The following is a 19,357-nucleotide window of genomic DNA, read 5'->3' as shown; positions in this document are numbered from 1 at the left end:
CATATGTTAAATATGCATTCTCTTACGCACTGGCACGTGATTATAGTCAAGAGAATTGAGTGTTATGAACGGGGAGTTTCTTGGAGTCCCAAGACCTGATATGCGCTGGGCAAAAGTGTCCGGTCTAGGGAGGTGTCCAGATCTCAGAGGTCTGGATTAGGGAGGCTCAAGTGTACCATTATTATATCCAGCAGAATGTAATGTCATTCAGTTTACCTAGTTCCAAGAAATGGCAGCTCTTTCTGCCTAGGTGAGTGCATTGCTTTACTGACAGCAGGATATCCAGGCATTGGTTCAAATGTGGTTTGAATCAGGAGACACGTAATAGCACGTAGAGCAATGCAAATAACTTTATGTACTTCCACAGTTTCTTCAGCAGGCAGCTCATCAAGAGGTCCAGGTGGGCTCAAAAGTCCTTGAAGCGTAACCCAAGTCAATTCAAACTGCTGCCGATTCCTCCACCCTGCAAATAACTACTCATTAACTCTATATACCAACAATGCACAAAAACTGACCTAATGCCAAAACCCGAGCAACATAATCATTTAATACTTCCTCATCCCGCAAGTCCTCAGAGCTGAGAATAGGCACACCACTTCTATTACAGCCCATGGCATTGATGTTCAAGAAAATCACTGCTGGAGATCGTGCATAAATTTCCAAGGCAGGCAGCCTTGCTAAACTGATCACAAGGGATCGTAGAGGAGCAAGGACACCGTCTGTGACAGTGAGCCACCGATTACCACTCAACCAGTGAACTAGGAGGCATATTCTCTCATACACCTGAGATGTACAATCTACTCCTACAACAGGCATGAAGCATAACAAAATAAAGAGATCAAAGAGCAAATACCCACCTGACTCTACAGTTTCAACATATGATGCCTCAGGTGCTTGTCCAGTTTGAATCGTAAGTGTCTGGCCATAAGGTAGCACTGCAACATACCACTAATTTCATTCACTAATTCACTATATATTGCTCATAATTTCTTCATACATGACTCAATCAGTTCAAACAGACTGTCCACAAACTGATAGCTCCAGTCACTATGGTCACACTTACATAGTGCATAGCAGATGGCTTGGTTCTCAAGTATCTATCAGCAAATAGCAATGCCATGAAATAAATGTCAATAAAATTCCTAGACAATACAGCACCTTAGCTGAGCAGCTGAGCAATGAAGCCAAGTCTTCTGTTGGCACTTTCCCCCACAAAAATAATGCATGCTAGAATCGAATGCAGCACATTACAGTCACTACCAGATAAAATGCAAAAGCAGAGACAAACACCTTTACACAAGCTAGTGAGAAGTCCACCATCCATTCAATTCCGCCATCAGAAATGTTCGCTTTGGGTATGTCAGAAACATAACCCAGATATTCACAAAGTGCTGAGGAAATGTGAACAACTAACACCTGGTTATCATGCCCCAATTGACTGTGCTGCGTATATGTTACATCACCACTCTGAGACATACATGCAGATTTACGTTGTGAAAACCAGCCTTCCAGCTGTTCAAAAAGAACAACTTTTGCTGCATCTAGTAAGTGATCGATGCCATGCTCATCAAAATATCCTGTTGATTCAAAGCCAACTTGTTCCAACTAATCGAATAACAATGTTAAAGCACCTGCTATAAAAACTTTGGCACATTAAACAACCTCCAATTCATACTCCTCAAGACTTCCTTGCTTGGAAAGCAATTGCACAGTAATTTCAGCTCCCACAGAAATGCATAATTTCAACAGAGACATATCAAATCTCTATTAAAATAACATAGATATTTCAGTCACACAATTACATGTTGCCTCAGCACTTAATCAATACCTCATTGCGAAGAATATTGAGTATTACACTATTTGGGAGACAATGCAATAGATGAGCTTCACATGTGGATGGAGGTGACTTGAGATTACAGCACACACTCAAAACATATTGTGCATAGCTTTCCTATGTAGATGATTCACTATCATACATGAATTAATACCGTGATGTCAACTATGTTCACCAGGTCAGCTATAGGTGCAACAAATCTCTGGGCACCTGCAGTTCGAGTATGTGTGACTTCCATAATCTCCTTTCCTAGCTGAGCTGTTACAGAATTCAGAAGTTCTAAAAGGTTCTTGAATCTAAAACTGGCACAAAAATAACAAACCACTCAGTGCAATATGCAAAATTAGACAACAAACAAAGTACCTAGGGCATTTTGCTACATTCAATTCCTTTTGTATCTCAATTACCTCTCCTGAGGTCACATAAAGGCAGCTATCCTGAAAGGGCCAATCTGATTGTACTATACAAGCAGAAAACATGACATTAGTGCAGCTACCTGACATTGCAGTTCAGTCAGGCTCATAACTAAGCTTGAACACACAGCTTCCACAATAGGCATCAGCACACAAGACTTCACAGTATGCAGAATGAAACATAGAACAGTTCCAGTGCAAGAAGGATGAACAAAACAAAGACTCATAAGTATTTTCTTCTGTAAATGAGTGGGCAGCTGAACATATATTTCACCAAAATAGAACAACACAGCAAAACAATTATGACAACCATGTAGTTTCTAGTACCTGCAAAAACTTTTGGCGTACAGCCTCAACAAAAGCACTAGACAACTGTTGACTGTTCTGTACTCTTCTGTCAGACAACCTTACTTATAAGTCATTGGCAATCATTTCACATCTACAAAAGCTCACTTAAACAATTCCTTGACAGGCTTTTCATTCAATAAGCAAACCAAGTCACAAGCGCTAGTTTGAATAAATGCGATTATAGAGCTTTCATTGCCTGATAGTACCTACACAGCTACATCTTGTCAAAACAAAACAACTAACTTTAAACGTTAATGCCAACCATTTGTTGTGATTGTATTGCTAAGGCAACTTCTTTAACAAGCCTCCACCTCAAACCAAGATATTCACTAGATGGCGACGACTGAGATGTCAAGTCGAAAACATCTGTTCCACCAGACGAAAACGTCTCTAATGATTCAGTTTCAACCTTCTGGTTGTTTGAAGATGTGGTGGCTGACATAAGAGGTAAAGATATTAGAGGTGCAGACAAGTAATCCCACCATTCTGACTTGTATTCAATAAGACTCAGTAAATGACACCAAGAAACAACGAAAAGAGGTCGACAGCTCATTAGCAAAAAGTACTTTGAGTTTAAGTACTTCATCATGCCTTCCAACTGTCGGCAGATCCTCTTTGTACTATCCAAAACAGATGGATAATCTACAGACAAATAATTGTCATCATCACAACTGAAGTTGATGAAAGAGTTCAACCATCACTTTCTAATGCAAGACGTATAGTTAGAACAAATTGTATGCTTAATTCACAAACAAACTCTCCAATGCCTCCAACAGATTGATGCTGTTGTAATTGCCGTTGCAGTAACTCCAGCTGAAAGCACACCAAGCCAAACAAGTGCCAAGCCAGGATCTAGCAAAACAACCATATTCATAAGAGTAACAAAATTGCTACAAACCACTATACATCAGAAGCAGTTGTAGTAGGGCAGTCTCCCAAGAAGTGACATGTGTCACCCAACCAATTTGCTGTATCAATCATTTCTATCTCGTTCAGTAATTCTGACTCTGTACACACTGCTAAAATCACTCTGAGCAACACTAACAGCCCAGAAAGCCATCTTGAAAGCCCTCTCGAATCCTTCATTTACAAATTGACAATACATAATAGGCAAATTATGTTCTGCTAATAACAGCTATTGATCTACCCGCCACATACCTTCTGAAGAGGCTCTCTAAAGAGAAGTTCTACAAATGACGTGATAGGTTGGAATGCAGAGGTAGCCAATGAGGTAAACAAAACATGCAGTGTGGTAATTGCTGAATGACTTTCTAATTCAACCTAAAACAGCATAATTAGTTTCAATAATGTAATTGAAGTCAACAATCATACCTGTTGCTGCTTCAATCGAGGTAAAAGGTGACTTATGATCACTGCAGACCGATCAGTCCACTTTTGCAATGAGCTGCGAGAAGTCTGCAGAACTGTTATAAGCAAAGACAGAACCTGTCTCACATTGCCAAAATGATAAACACAAAGCCACAAATTTAGTTTGTAAACTAACTTCATGATGCTGAACTATTCTACTCAACATATTCATGACAACTTCCCTTTGTGTTTCAAGTTCAACATCAGGTTCACCAGAGGTACCCAAGTTCCGAGCAATAAATAAGTCATGCACAACAGGTTTCAGAGATGGTATTGCTGTAATTAATGGATCATAACATAAATAACATGATCAAAAAACAACATTGTTGTACCATAAGCCTTAGCAGCTTGTCCTCCAGCCATGACACCATCACACAATTGGATAAGACGTGGCACAGTTATTGATGATGCTTGAGAACGCTCGTATGACAGCAATACAAGAAACCGAAAAATGTACGGAATTAGGCTCACAGCATCCCTGGACGTCACACATTACTTGATTAGCAATATACCATTATCCAACTAAAGCTTCCTGGCATGCATGCAAAATTTTTGCCTTCCCTCTTTTTCCACCTTATACTTCAGAGCAACACCACAGATGGTCTCACCAAGCAGTGTTCCATTTATGTTCACTAAATTCAATACTGATCTTTGAAGCCTTTGCATAAATTACAAACTACCACTCCTAGATCATTTTAACCAGTCTAACCTTGCTCAACATAATAAGGCTAGCCTATATTTATGCATTCAATTCTATGTTTCATCTGGGTGATAACTTACTTTCCCAGCTATGCAGACTGTTATTGATAGTAAAGAAAATCAACCTACCAAACTCAGAGCTGCCACTCCTACATATTTTTACACAACCCTTATAAAACGACACTTCTCAGCCCCTACTAAATATGCGAAATGACCCATACACATTTTCTAGCACAAAATTCCAATGGACTTATAAATAACAAATCTGCTAAATTCTAGTTAATTCTGTTGATTTATGAGTGGATACTACTATGACAGCACCTTGCAAGTAAAAATTATTAGAATGGATTAGGTATCACTTCATGGTGACTGAGGACTGAACAAAGTTTGATAAAACTGAAGAACTGTAAATATTTGAGATACTTACATGTAACATGATCTTACATCGTCATCATCATTGTGTAGCATTTATTGAGTTAACTGTGATCATGTAGGTTTGTTAGATGTGGTTACAGAGGTAGGTGTGACCTAAATAGGTGTGGTTTTAGTCAAATATGCAAGACCATGGTATTCACAGGCTACCTAAGTACTATTTCCAAAACAAGTGTAGCAACCCTGCCACAACACTCTTGTAATGCTTTGTCTGTTCCAGAGATATTGTAAAACCAGACAAGTTCAGAGACATCTTAATTGCGGTACCTCTAGCAAATACCAACAACAGGTTTAGAGATCCGGTTCCCGGTGTAGAACCCCAAATGACACGCTACTAAATAAAGAAGGCTGTTGAACTGTCTGTTTAAGGTAAACGACAAGACGGACAAATGACATGGAGTGGGTGGTGTACATGAGGGTCTCTTTCGAGGAGTCAACCATCGTCGAGGCACAATTTCAAGTTGTATCAGAACGAAGCAGAACAAGGAAACAGCTTAGGGTGCACCATGTCCTGTAACATGCAGTCTTTATTTCTAGTACAACAAGAAATGTGAATCGCATTCTTGTCCACCATGGCAGTTTCACTACTCGTACTTGACATTTCGAGGAAGCTAACGACAGGTGTGTTAGGTTCTTTATCCACACATTTACCATTTACCATCTTAAGATAGCTTGCTGTTGAACGCCAAAGCACTATCTTGACCATTTTCTTGTTGCACTTGACCCGGAAGTGAGTGGACGACAGAACATTTAGGCCAGGGGTCAACACGTAATTTGGCACATTGTGTTGCAACTTTCTTCTAACAATTTCAGCTTTACACGTCCATATGAGGACTATGTAAGATTGCAATCTGTGAATGTTGGCCTTAGATAAATTAATGAGAACATACAAGATGGAAGGCAGAAATGTCCTTGGCAGGCGGAACGCATGACCGTAGAGCAACACCGAAATATAACACGTGTGCCTTTTCATTCAACACCAACGTTATTGTAATCACTCCTTACTTTTAGATAACAATTGCAGCAAGCATCTTTCGTTTAGATAACGATAGCAGTCTTTAGCTAATGCATGCTACACTGGTTGTTCTTTCACGAATTCATTATCTGTGAATGACAAGACAACGTTCTTGCTGAATGCTGTGCACCCCGAGAAGGCAGCAAGTATTGAACTAAATCATTCAAGCTGTGCCAGCCACATTGTTCCACACGAGAGTGGCAAAGTAAAGCCTGGTTCACAATATGACGCTGACGCTCAGCTGAGTGTCAAACTTTAAGGACAGCACCTCGACGAAGATGGCATCCTTGATGTTGACCCTGATGTCGGTGTCAATATTGTGAACCAGGCTTAACTCACTTCACTGAGAGCAGTTGGATAATGCTACTCAACACAGTTGACGTCCGCAGAGATGCAGTTTGGAAGGTTCTTCGACATCACGAGTCTGCTCTTTCCAATGGGGTGTACTGTATCACATTCGCTGTTACCAGACATACACCCACAAGAAGGTTCTTGATCTAATTATACTTCCAGGCAAGCAAACTGTGAAAAACGAGAGCATTATCAATGATAGCGTGTCATCTGGGGATGATGTTGAGAGGTATTCTTTAGCACAAGAACAAAGGAGCGCACTTGTTTTATTCCAATTCATGCTATGACTGCCAGCCTGGGTCCAGATCTCTGCTCTGCATTAGTGGATTTACATGCCATCACTGGCTACGATACCACTATGTTGCATAGTTGACCATAAACATCTGAAAGCTCTTGTATGTCACTTTCGCCATATGCTCTCATTAGCTAAGAATCTCAGGGTATCTAGCCTCAATATTCCAGACAGCTTTCTGTACGTGATGGGAGGGGAGAGTGGGAGGAGAGAAGAAAGCCTGGGGAAAGCTCTATTGTACGTGACTTCGGAAATAGGCGGTGCTCATCATAATCGATAATTACCCGTGTTCATTAGGAACAGTAACAAGCACCAGATGGCTCGTGGGATATTGCCAGAAACTGTTTGCTACCAGCCGACTACAAACGAACGGGAGAATGTAGAAAATGAGTGACTTTACTGAATCTGGTAGGGAGAAGGCAAAGACGTCGCAACCTCGTACTAGAATCGCTTAGCAAGCAGTTGAAGGGTCTTCCCGGCTTCAACACCAAAGGAGACAAAGTAGTCGGAACAGCCGCTGCAATGGCTTTATCGTCAGGTAACGTCTGACAAGCATTTACTGAGTTATCATGTCGAAACAAGTAGCGCGTTGCATTTGTGTTAGCTGCACCCCACTGAGCTATTACAGTCGTCTGAGAATCGCTTAGAGATAATTACAAAGTACTCATTTACGTCAGCAGTTGTCTACAGTGCTGATTGGCTGTTTTTTAGCGGTGGTTTTGATTGGAGTGGATGTTTCTGAACTTGAGCAATCGTGCCTCTTCCGAAGTCACTTATAGTAGAGCTGTCCCCAGACTGCTTTCTTCTCTCCCCTCACTCTCTCCTCCCATCATGTGCAGAAGCAGTCTGAAATACCGAGGCTACAGTGTATCTGACATCTTTTCCAATTAATACGAGTACAAAAAATGAGCATTGCCGTACCATTTTTTAAAACACCAATCTGAAATTTCTGTAAAAGCCTTGAATGTTTTCATGCACGTCTGATAGAAAATAAGTAAATGTGTAACTTACATGATTGTGAAATGACCAAACCATTAATAGACTATTGGCCAAGTCTTCAACACCTAAACCAGGTATTCCTATGCACTTCAGTGTTCTTGCCAGGATTTTGTCTCAACTGGTAATGCTAATTAACTTATGACATCATACATAAAAGATGACATCACTTCCAATTGGCAAACTTCAAGATAGGATAGATTACTTCATAAACAGTTCCTATCATGCATATTTACTACTATTAACTGGAACCAAAACGTCACCCTTATATAATCTGCAGCTCTTTAGATGGCCTAACTAGGCAAAGACTCATCTTTGTAGAAGGTAGGGCATGTCAAAATATGGTGTCTTTCATAACACCACCCGAAAAATGTGATACAGCACAGGTGTACACATGCCAAGATCAGTGATTAGCCAATGATGACAAGAAGAGGAGGACGCAAAAAGCCTGGAGCATGCCACCAGGAAAGATAAAGCTTCGTTTCTGCAACAGATAAGCCATATGCCATGTGCGAGTTGCACTAACAACCCAGAAACGACCCATACAAACCCCAACACCCAGAGCATAGCATTTGAATGTTTGGTCTGCATTTCCACCCTACAACTAAGATGTTTGTTCATGGACCACACCCACCATCTCTGCTCCCAACTGGCAATAATAGCTACAATTTGTCTCTCAACCAACTGTCTCACTACCCCAACCGGCACAACGCGGGCATGACCCTATACTGGCAAGAACACTACTGATTACGTCAAAACCTACCTGCTAATACTGCTTATCAAAAGTCTGCCAAAAATTGTGTTAGTGTTTGCATCTCAATCAGTTGTTAATGTACTTCATAACAAAAATACTATAATTCTACTAACCGAACATGGCCATCTTCAGTGTGTTCCACTTGAGTTACAACATATTTCAGAAAAGCCTAAAGCACACCTGTGTTAGCCTATCATACACAGCTATAGCAGATATGGGTGAAATAAAACCTGCTCTGCATCCAGCATTGAATAATTAACACGTAATCGTATTAACTGAATAAGCAGTTGCAAAATTTGTTTCTGGAGACTTGCATCTCCCGTCCCTGTGTATTGCCTGAGCGAGCGAATTACCAGAGGTTCAAAAACGCCAATATACTTCATTATTGGACCCTGGAACACAATACATAATGTTACCATATTACCCTAATTTACACATTAATTAATACAATAAGTAAGAAAAGTTCATTAGAAAGTGGCATTTAACACTTTGCAACTACCTGATGCTGGTGTAAATTTGTATTAATACTGTACACTAGCAGCATGTTACTACACATAAGATAATTTCAGCTACAAGCCATAAAGCGAAACTCTGTAAAAGTCACGTGACTTAGCAAGTGGTCTACTAAAAAAATATATGGCTGGAATGACTTCCAGTCTGAGGCTATGTGTGTGGGTGTGACTATGTCTGTCACACTCAGGAATGTGCCATGCCCTCAATACGGTCCAATCGTCAAGCAGTATTTGTGATTTATCCTACATGGCAACCACAGACAATGGACGAACCACCAATCAGATCTGAGAAACATTCATAAAAGAGATTCTTACCAGAGAGTGTAACTCATGTTTGTGCATGTGTGATTGCGAGATCTTGTCAGAAAAAACAACAGACCTTACCTGTCAGCAACTGCTAATGCAAAATTAAATGCTTTTGTTACGACATTCGTACAGAAACCAAACATTACGTAACCATAAGCAACAGTCCCATCTGTGATAGCACTCAGTACTAGCCTTTGACAACGGTCAACCTACATACACACTATTTATGGACTTTGCAATCACGTGAAAACGCCAGTCACTTTGTATGATTTTAAATAAAAATTTTCAAGTAGCACACTTAAAAAGTTGTGTCTAAATTCGTAATTCTTCAAGACAATCCTCTCGTGGTTTCCAGAAGGCTCATAGCTGTGGAAGCAATGGTGCAAACACAGCTTTAATTACTAGTACAAGACTCATTATGCTGGTCATTTGTTATGACACCTTTGCAGCAAGCAATACAATGATATTGACTTACCGGTATTGCAATGATAACACACTTAAACTTTAAACAACAGGATAAATACTTGAAAACTACTTACAACATCAAGGCGACCCACAAATGTAGATGCTCCTTTTCGTTTCCTACTTTTCACCCATTTCAAAAATGAACTGAATAACAGCAATGTCAGGTACAACACCAACTAATCACTAACATATACACCTTGAACTTGGCCTGCTGTCTGTTGTTGAAGCCTGCATGTTTTCAAAATACCTTGCTGTTGTTTTGATGTCATTGACTCTATTTTTCATCCATGTATATGGCTGAGTAATGCAAACTTCATAAGGAGTCGATAAGTGGCTGCTTATAAGTGGCTTATTAGGATGGACTGAAAGAGAATTCGATTGCCCAGCAGGGTTGGTTCCAAACAAACCATTCAGCAACTGACACAATGGTGTTAGAGAAAGAGAAACAAATTATAAAACAAACAGTCAAACAACACATGATAGAATTTATCTTTCACTTGCTCAACACAAAAGTAAGTTTCAGAAGGACAAAACTGCACTGTAGTACACATGTAGCTAACAACTTCTCCTACATACTGTAAAGTAACACAAAACTAGTATCAGCCAATGACAACAGGCACATGATTACACAAGTGGCCACCTTGCCAAGATCTTCCACACTAGCAAGGTTCAATATAAGCGATAACGACTCTAGCACTGCCCTCACCATAGAGCCAAATTTCTCTGGAACTGAAGAATCCACGGTAACCTACAAGGATCACAATGTACACTTGCCATTGTCTAGCAAGCCTTTGAAATTACAATAGAAACAACAGCCATATGTAGCAATACTTGCTGAAAACGTTAATCAGTTATTGCAATGACTAGTTCTAGCGTATTAAACTACATTGCAATTTTGCAAATGCTGCAGTTTACACATAGTCAGTTGGTCGGCAAAGTCTAAATAATGGCTGGATCATGAAAGCACACCCAAATGTTTAATTTGTTATGTTTAGAGTTTGCAAAACTCAATCGCAACCTGCCAGCATTGCTTCTCATCAAGCTCAGCTTTAATACTGTGCATTCTCCTACACTCTCTCCATCTTGCATTCTCCATACTTTCTCAATAGAAGGAATAAGTGTATGAAAGCTTCCAACCAGTATATAGTGGCAAATGGATTAGTGAAAGTATCACGTAACAGAGACATAGACACTGGTCCAGTTTCAGTCCGGTTGAAACCGGACAACTTTTCAATATTTGTACTTTCACCAATGGACCATTCCTGACAACTTCAGAATAAGATTTAGCTGATTACATAAGTTATTATTTAATCACTCTGTAGGCAGCATCATATCAAGTGCCTATATATACAGCCTTGTAGATCAGAACACATACATGCAGCTAGCAGGCATGTTCTTGCTCACCATAAATGTAAAAACTGATTCTTCAAGTTAGGAAAATTCTGGATATAGTTTTCCACAAAAAGTTTATTATTTTAATTCTAATGTACTAATTAACCTAAAAAGTCTACCAAAGTTTGTTTAAAGAGCAAGACAGTCAGGCAAAACTGAAAAATCTTATGATTTGCACTGCCACCAAAATATGATCAACAGACTTGCTTTGAAGTCTATTGCAAAAGACTACATCACAAAACATGAAGCAAGAAAGACCACTTTCGCTACATTTCATCCTTCATGAGATAGCAAGTCCAATTTTCATACATACCATATCAGATGAAATATTGGCGTGGAATTTATTTTGGCAGACTGGCAGATTTGTCAGTGACTGCCAATAAAATCAGCCATTAATTTGGCCTCCAGGATATGTTGACGTTGTCAGGCAAGTGAATCAGTAAGATGGTAGGTACTCCTTGCTTGCCAACTGTTGTGCCTATGCAGTAGTTGGAGACCGTGCAGTAAGTTAAGGAAATGTGAGCCGCATGAATACAGCTGTCAATCACAAACACATCAAGACCACTTATGGTAAAACATATATCAGTTACCAAACAACAATGTCCAACCGCCAAAATAAAATCCAAATACCCTGAAAGAAGAAATTTGTGCGGGAGAAAAATGCGTGCGATTTAGTGCGATCACAAGCCCATCGCACAAAATAAATTCCAAATATATTTTTCCCTTGCGCATGATCAGTAAGAAAACATGTGCTAGTCTCGTGGCTAACGCGCACATACCACTACCTGGACACTGCAGTCATGTCAGCTAACGTAACATGTCTATCTTGAACTATTTCAAGCGCAAATCTCCACAGGACAGAGGAGTGTTTGTGCCACCGGTTGCTGCCACTGGCAGTCTATCCGCCAGCGACATAGCAGTTGCCAACGGAGAAGTGGAAGCAACAGAAGAACGAGAGAATGAAGAAGGACAGAGCAATAGTGAGAAGCATTACCCCTGCTACTATTGTCGCACAAATTAATTCCGCACAAGTAGTGATGTTTCTAGAAAAAGCATAATTTTTCTCCCACACGAATTTCTTCTTTCAGGGTATATCCTTCTCCCTTAATTTCTTAGCAAACCGCCAAAATAAATTCCCACCAATGTTTCATCTTATACAATTAACGTACTGACATTCTGAAGAAGCTGATTATGCATTAAACGTGAGAAGAAACTTATCTTTTGTGTCTGTCTGCACATACGTGTCTGTGCGTGCGTGTCTGCGTGCTTGGAAAAAAATATTCAACCGGACCACTTCCAAAGAGCCGGTACTGAGTGTTTGTGCCATGAAAAAGCATTAAAGATCAGTGATACAATATAGATCAGTATCCCATACCTAACATGAGATGTTTCAAATATGGAATGCTGGTACAAAGCTGCAAATTACAGTTACCATTTCTGACTGTTCTTGATATAGAACAGTACAGAACAATCATTCATAAAGGAAGGCATGTTAGATTCAAACTAATTTTTAAAAATTCCCTACAGTACAATTATTTCAAGAAAGGCAGCATTCTCTAAAACAGGATGTAAGATATAATATGATAGTACAGCTGCCAATTGTCTAAACGTACCTACAGCTACAACTGCATATACATGTAGCTTAAACATTTCTGAACGTAACTATTACAAAGCCTACATTGAACTGATGCTTTTTAGTACGTGTAACAAGTATCCTGCAGTAAAGTCTACCCAATGACGATAAAGTTAGTTGACTAGAGAAACATCAAGACCTGATCCAACAAAGTTAGTAATCCTAAAGCACACTTCCGACATCAAAAATTTCAATTATCATTTAACTGAAAAGTATTGATTTAATTGATGCGTAGAATACTACTGAATCTCTAATCTCTCTGCGGTCATGTATATGGACTTCCTGTATCTGGATTCTACCATATCTTGTCTGTATAGCCAGACCAACTAACTTGACATAGCTTGTTATTTCCCCACACAAACTCTCACGAAAGTGTACTCCTCCAAATAGCTAACTGCAAGCAAAAATTCTTCAGAACTATAATAACAATGGCCTGCATCTAATAACTCTCCCGCAGTGTTCCCACACAGACCTAGTTCACTTGAAACTAAGAGTTTGCCAAAGAACATTCTTGAATCAACCAAGAGATAAGCGACAGGTAGTTTATACATAGAGAACATCAGCAAGAATCATCTTTTAGCAAAAAGCTGTCCTTGTAGACAACCCAAGCAAATAGAGAAGATGCTCTACTATACTACATACAGGTAGAGCTCAATTACAAAAAGAAATGAACGGATTTGCCTTGCCTTTTAAAATCAAATCAATTTCAGCAATGCACTAGTGTTTCATTCAAGTAATAAAGTGTTCCAATCTGCCCTTCTTTAGCTGACTATGGAGAGATAAAGTGCAGATAACCTTGCCTTTGCATTGGTAAAACAGACATGTCCCTGTTAATTTCACCTGATGAAAACAAGCAGCTGCTCCATATTAGGTAAACAGTCATGTCTGATTCTAGAGAATCAGACTGTTTCTCAAAAAGAGTGTGTGATTGTACAGAGTAAAATAATTAGCTTGAATCTATATACCTGATTTATGAATGATCAGTCTTTACTGTTTTATCAACAATGAGAGAAAAAATGCGTTGTGGCTTGTTGCAGTGTCCCATATTAGTTCAAAATGCTCCATACTAAACAAAAGGCTCTACTGTAACTTGCAGTCGTCTACTCCCTTAAGGTCTGACCTTGGCAATCACAATGACACTTCAAGTTTGTTACTAAGCAGATAACCAGCTTAAAACATATTGACCTACCACAGGGCTATCTTCAAGTCTACCAGTAACAAAGCACTAAGCAAAAACACTGTTTGACTTGCCTCTTCCTTCTTATCATCCATTATAAAGTACTAGCAACATGGCACTACCAACACATTAATGAAGATATTTCCAACACTACAACCTCTCACCATACCCCACAAAACAAAAGTTAATTAATTAAACTAAATTTTAAGCCTGTTGCATCCATTTTGCCACAATCTGGCATTATTGTCAACAATCCCTTACGTTAAAGAACAACAGAACAACCATTGTATAATCATTCAATGACCAAACTTGGTTGTGGACTTAATAGTATAACTAATTTAGTGCATCTACATGCCTGGGTTGTTGTGATGTCTCCAACAACATAAACAGAAAGCAGTGTAAAACACCCCATATGCTACAGTTATATTTTCAGTACAAAGGAGTAAATTGCAATTATGATCAGTAGACCTCATCAAAGCAGAGGCTAATTAGAAGTCTGCTGTGAGGCATCTGCACCTGACCATCATGAGATTCTTGCTAAATGTCTCTAGCTCTTATTGTGGAAACAACTGTCACAGGCTGCTCTTTCATGTGGCTAATTGATAAAGGCAGAGACATCTCAAAATAGGACAATCTCAACACAGAGACAAAATAGCACGAGCTCTACCAAATAAACCACTCAAAGCACAAAGGAAACTCTATCTATCATGCTGAGGCCGTGTACCACTACAAACTGACATTAGGAGTTGCCATAGTTCAAAGACAAAACAAGAAGAGCTATTGACAATGTGCCATCAAAAAGCAGTCCACATCTTCTACACTAGGCCCAAAATACATAAAGATAACAACTATATCACTGTAGCTGCACCCATCTACACTACGCACTAAGTCAGCTACCAATTAGATATTAGAGCCATTGTTTGTTGCACTTGACTTACTTGGGTAGACTAGTTTAATTTACATTTTTGTTTACAATTGTAAGTTCTCCTCACCAGTAACATGGTAATTCCAAATAAAAGAGGATGTTTGAAATGACTAGATAGAGTATTTTTATGTTTATTTGGGTCTGTAGCTACTTTTCTGCCAATTGAAGGAAACTACACACTGTCATTGTACAATAAACTATAATAAGAATGAAGCTAAGTTTAATAAAGGCAAGATATAGGTCCACTGTGATATAGGCAGAACACAAAATTCAATAAACATTGATAAGAAATCAATCCACTCACTTTGTAATTGCCATAAGAGCCTTTCAATGACTCATACAGTGACACGTAATACGGCAAGTGCTGAAATGTGCCCAACATGACCTTTTCCTTACTAGCACTTTCAGACTCGTTGTCTTTGCCCTTTACAAGTTTACCCATCTTCTCACCAGCCTTTTCTCCCTCAGAAATAGATGTCTTGCTGTCCTTCTCAGTTTTTCCTTTTCTTCTTGGTGATAACATAATAGGAACTGCAGATGGACCAGAGTTTGAAAGTAGTCTATCTTTCATCTGACAAAATGAACAAGCGTCAACAACACAGAATAGTTATTTACATGAACCACATATCTACTGACTAACTATACTCAACTATAATGCTTGCACAATTCTATTCAAGGCTCAAAGCCCATGCATTTAAAGCTTCAATTCCACACAGTCTCAACGTTAACAAATTAAGCTAACAAGCTGCCTTCCCTCTCTCACATGGTCTCTTCACCTCTCTCACGTGGTCTCTTCACCCCTCTACCTACCTCCTTTCCCCTATGTCACTCCCCTCACTACACGTTGCCATCCCAACTTAATCAAACTTGCAACAAACAACTTACCTTAACTTCAGCAGAGCATGGCTCTTTGTCTTCCATTACATGGCAAAGTACATTAAGCAATCGAAAAAGATGGGTGAATAGTTGCACCATACATGGAACAAGCTGTTTGTCTCTCAAACCAGACCAAACAAGATTACTTTCCTCAGCTGTGGCTAATGATTTAGGTCCTCCAGCAAGCAGTGCATGCACACCACACATATGCAACAGCTTAGCACACAGCAACATTATGTCCTGATGAACTTGTAAATCCAAACTCAATGAAGACTTCAACAACGACATTACTACTACGAGTGGTCCACCAGATAATGGTTTCTGATCTTTGCATGATAATCTTTTGTTCTTTGTAAAGACTTGACTCAATAAAGATGACAGCCCCTCAACTCCACGACTAGATTGTGGTGGGCTAACAGCTCTCACAAACAACACTTTACCTTCATCTGCTCCTTGTTTGTAAGAAGCAATGCCAGTTTTAGCTGAAACTTCTGTAGAACTCACAACAGGTGCAGCTTTCTTCAACTGTAGCTTAAAAAGTGACAATGGACCTGATCTGGATGACTCTGCAACAAGTGAAGAGGAAGCAAGGGCTTTCGGCGATGATCCATTTGCAGATGTGCAAAAGTCAGCAGGTGTGTTCAATGCAACAGGCATAGATAAATGAACAAAAGACCATGCTTTGGGATAAAGGGTAACTGGAAAATTGTCCACCAGAAGATGTAGTGTCTGACAGCATCCCATCTAACGAACAGTAACCAAACAATCACCACTAATATACAATGCACAAACCATTACATAATATGTCGTCCAGTACCACTAATTCTTTGGAATTCACCCTCAGTAAAGCTGTGTTCAGCAAATTTACAACATGTCCCAAATTGGTCTCAATGACAGAACTGGTGACCAGAGACACCTTCCTACTATTCTTCAAACAATAGTCATGTGTAGCAGCTTCAAAGCTGGGTATAGCAGAAAATGTATTGTCTAAAACATACACAAACATGATTACGTAAGCAGCAGTAATCACAATTCAACATACTTGCTAATTCAGCAGCAAACTCTACAATAGCCTCTTTTTCCAAGTCCTTTGAACAGAGAAATAGTCGAGGTATGATTCTATACAATAACATTATACACCATATCATAAAGTACAGTAATCACATCATACAACTAACTGAACAAAGGCACAAGCACCAGCTTGTCGCACACGAGCGTCTTCATCATTCAGCTGCTCCAACAAAACTTCAAGAACTCGATGTTGGACCTCAAATCCCTACCAAATATCAAAGCATTAACGAAAAGTTTGTGACACAATCTTTGCCCCCATCAAGTAAAGTAATACGTAGCTGCACCTGAATGGTTGTCCCTTGAAGAACAGCCACTACTCTAAAGAAAATAAATTGTTAACTTACAGTAGACTGCAGTGAGATTCACTATACCTGTAGTCCAGACAAGCTATTGCAGTTGCTAGCTCCACCTACACTATTTCATGCCAGTAAACAAACACATTAGGAAGCAACATTGTGTCAAACCTTGACAAGCCAGTATGAAGTCTTGCTGACATCAAGAAGCTTCAACAGTAGTTTGACACCAAGAGCACCATCACTACTTGACAATAAGACAGGAAGACAAAGCTAAACATCAAAAAGCACTCAGCATGTTCAGGACTTTTTTGCATAATAATCATGGCTGCCTGTACCTTTGCAGCACAACAAGCCATGCGACAAACAGTTGACTCATCCCTCAAGCATTTCCCAAGTAAATTTGTGAGCTGAGTCATTTGTAGAGGCTCTACTTACCAACATGCAATAACCAAAGTTACTACTGCCAATTTGAAAGCATAGTTAGTCTACTAACCACAACAAAATTCTTCACAAACTTGAGATTCCCAAGTAATGTAGTGCAGCCTGCCAATACCACATATCACATCACTGGTAAAATAAATAACATGATAACCTTACCTGCTTTCTTCTAAGATGGAAAGAATCAAGCTACCCAACAGAATGGCAGTTTCACCTCTCAATGAAGGATCAGAGTGTGCAACATATAGTAAGACATCACTAATAAACTGAGGAGGGCCACCTACCACAACAAGAATTCAGTGCTTTTGCCTTTAACAAATACACTTTACAAACAAAACATTCTACATTTAATTAAACCTTGTGCTGATATGCTTATATACAAATTACATTAACAGTAACAGTTTACATCCCAACACTGCTGCATTTGTTAGACTATAACATATAACGTGCTTCCTTCGTAATAGCCATGGTATATCAGTGGTGGGTCCAAGAGTTTGCAATAGAGGGAGCATAAAAATAAATTAGTGAGCATGGCTTTAACTAATTGGCTAAAATGGCAAACAAAAATAAATTTTGTTGTGACATGTTGGTCAGGCTTGTTGTAACAGCTCCTAAGCCATGCGCTTGAGTACAGCTCTGGAGCCTGTGTATGTTCTGTCACACAAACTTCCGTCTTACAAAGTCAGGTATCGCACGCTACCAGCTGTTGGTGTCATGCAGTCCTCATGTGTCTAGTAATGTTTTTCATGGTCCCAAACCAAGCTGTTTTGGTTGAGATAATTTTAAACATTGATCAAAGTTGTGCAATAAGTATTAAGTGTGGCTGCTAACAAGCAATGGCTGATCCAAATAGGGAGTGTAAGCAGCATACGTCCCCATCTTGATCCACCAGTGTATAATGAACAAAGTCGTTCATCCTTTTCTACTTGCCATTGGTAAGCTACCACTTACAACTTAATTCACGTAATTTCCAAACAGCAAGTGTCATAAGTTGTTACTACTTTCTCAGTTTGCTAAGATTTCTTGTAAAGTGTTTACAACTGCCATGCAACAGCAAGCAAGTAGTTGAAATTTCCCTACGTAGGCCTACTACTAAGTAACCACAGCTATGCACCACACATTTAATAATAATAATATTATTTCTATTGCATCACACACAGTAATGCAGTTCCCACTGGGGGGCACACTTAAGTAAGGTCATACAATGGCTCAGTCTTGCCAACTTCCAACAATTTTGAGCCCATCCAGCATTGGTAGATCAAAAATTTGCAGTTTTCTGGTAGATGTTTCATTAAATTAGACAGTTGACAGCACTGATATAAAAGTCCTCCTCCACATCTACATGTATTGACAGTAAAATCCGTTCTTAATATTTTGTACAGCTCCTCCCTATACAATTACCATAAATCAACAAATTTTCTGGATTTGCATAGATATTTGGGCTACAAAAGTTGGTAAACAATTTAAGTTGGTAAATCCTTTGCAATTTGTTACGAAAATCCACATACAATGCTGTCCGAATGATCGTCTTCATTGTTTGTTGGGTTGGGTTGGGCAGAAACAGCTTTCTTGGCTCAGGGTAGTATCCTGTCGACGAGTTGGTTTTGCAAGCCAAGAAATCAGAGACATATTGAGAAAAAGTAGGACGATACATTGACAGGCACCTACCTACCTACCCGAATATTGATTGAGACTCTTGCCACTTCCAAGCACATGTTCAAGATGCAAAAGGGAAGTTTACGAACATTTTAGTTCCTACGAATC

The 19,357-nt window shown here is 39.4% G+C and overlaps 1 protein-coding gene across 1 annotated transcript in view; it reads right to left on the bottom strand.

Moving 5' to 3' along the window:
* Positions 1-165: 165 nt before the first annotated feature.
* The window catches only part of LOC134183974 (huntingtin-like), a 26,726-nt gene continuing 7,534 nt past the window's right edge, over positions 166-19,357 (bottom strand). The window contains exons 10-46 of the mRNA XM_062651571.1: positions 17,753-17,873; positions 17,649-17,698; positions 17,491-17,582; positions 17,324-17,425; positions 17,231-17,268; positions 17,144-17,177; positions 16,967-17,064; positions 16,831-16,907; positions 16,606-16,775; positions 15,798-16,532; positions 15,217-15,483; positions 10,426-10,533; positions 10,283-10,360; positions 9,982-10,202; positions 9,860-9,929; positions 8,733-8,894; positions 8,616-8,671; positions 4,296-4,441; positions 4,100-4,239; positions 3,928-4,041; positions 3,754-3,876; positions 3,502-3,675; positions 3,297-3,447; positions 2,858-3,237; positions 2,701-2,801; positions 2,575-2,641; positions 2,331-2,504; positions 2,198-2,271; positions 2,010-2,136; positions 1,829-1,951; positions 1,663-1,764; positions 1,291-1,605; positions 1,159-1,227; positions 998-1,097; positions 858-935; positions 516-803; positions 166-463 (exon numbers count right to left, since the gene is read on the bottom strand). Of these exons, the coding sequence (XP_062507555.1) occupies positions 213-463; positions 516-803; positions 858-935; positions 998-1,097; positions 1,159-1,227; positions 1,291-1,605; positions 1,663-1,764; positions 1,829-1,951; positions 2,010-2,136; positions 2,198-2,271; positions 2,331-2,504; positions 2,575-2,641; positions 2,701-2,801; positions 2,858-3,237; positions 3,297-3,447; positions 3,502-3,675; positions 3,754-3,876; positions 3,928-4,041; positions 4,100-4,239; positions 4,296-4,441; positions 8,616-8,671; positions 8,733-8,894; positions 9,860-9,929; positions 9,982-10,202; positions 10,283-10,360; positions 10,426-10,533; positions 15,217-15,483; positions 15,798-16,532; positions 16,606-16,775; positions 16,831-16,907; positions 16,967-17,064; positions 17,144-17,177; positions 17,231-17,268; positions 17,324-17,425; positions 17,491-17,582; positions 17,649-17,698; positions 17,753-17,873 (5,576 nt within the window). The 3' untranslated portion in view covers positions 166-212. The remainder of the gene's footprint in view (positions 464-515; positions 804-857; positions 936-997; positions 1,098-1,158; positions 1,228-1,290; positions 1,606-1,662; positions 1,765-1,828; positions 1,952-2,009; positions 2,137-2,197; positions 2,272-2,330; positions 2,505-2,574; positions 2,642-2,700; positions 2,802-2,857; positions 3,238-3,296; positions 3,448-3,501; positions 3,676-3,753; positions 3,877-3,927; positions 4,042-4,099; positions 4,240-4,295; positions 4,442-8,615; positions 8,672-8,732; positions 8,895-9,859; positions 9,930-9,981; positions 10,203-10,282; positions 10,361-10,425; positions 10,534-15,216; positions 15,484-15,797; positions 16,533-16,605; positions 16,776-16,830; positions 16,908-16,966; positions 17,065-17,143; positions 17,178-17,230; positions 17,269-17,323; positions 17,426-17,490; positions 17,583-17,648; positions 17,699-17,752; positions 17,874-19,357) is intronic.

The sequence above is a fragment of the Corticium candelabrum genome, chromosome 9 (assembly GCF_963422355.1).
Source record: "Corticium candelabrum chromosome 9, ooCorCand1.1, whole genome shotgun sequence".
Lineage (NCBI taxonomy): Eukaryota > Metazoa > Porifera > Homoscleromorpha > Homosclerophorida > Plakinidae > Corticium > Corticium candelabrum.
This window is presented reverse-complemented; position numbering and strand designations above follow the sequence as displayed.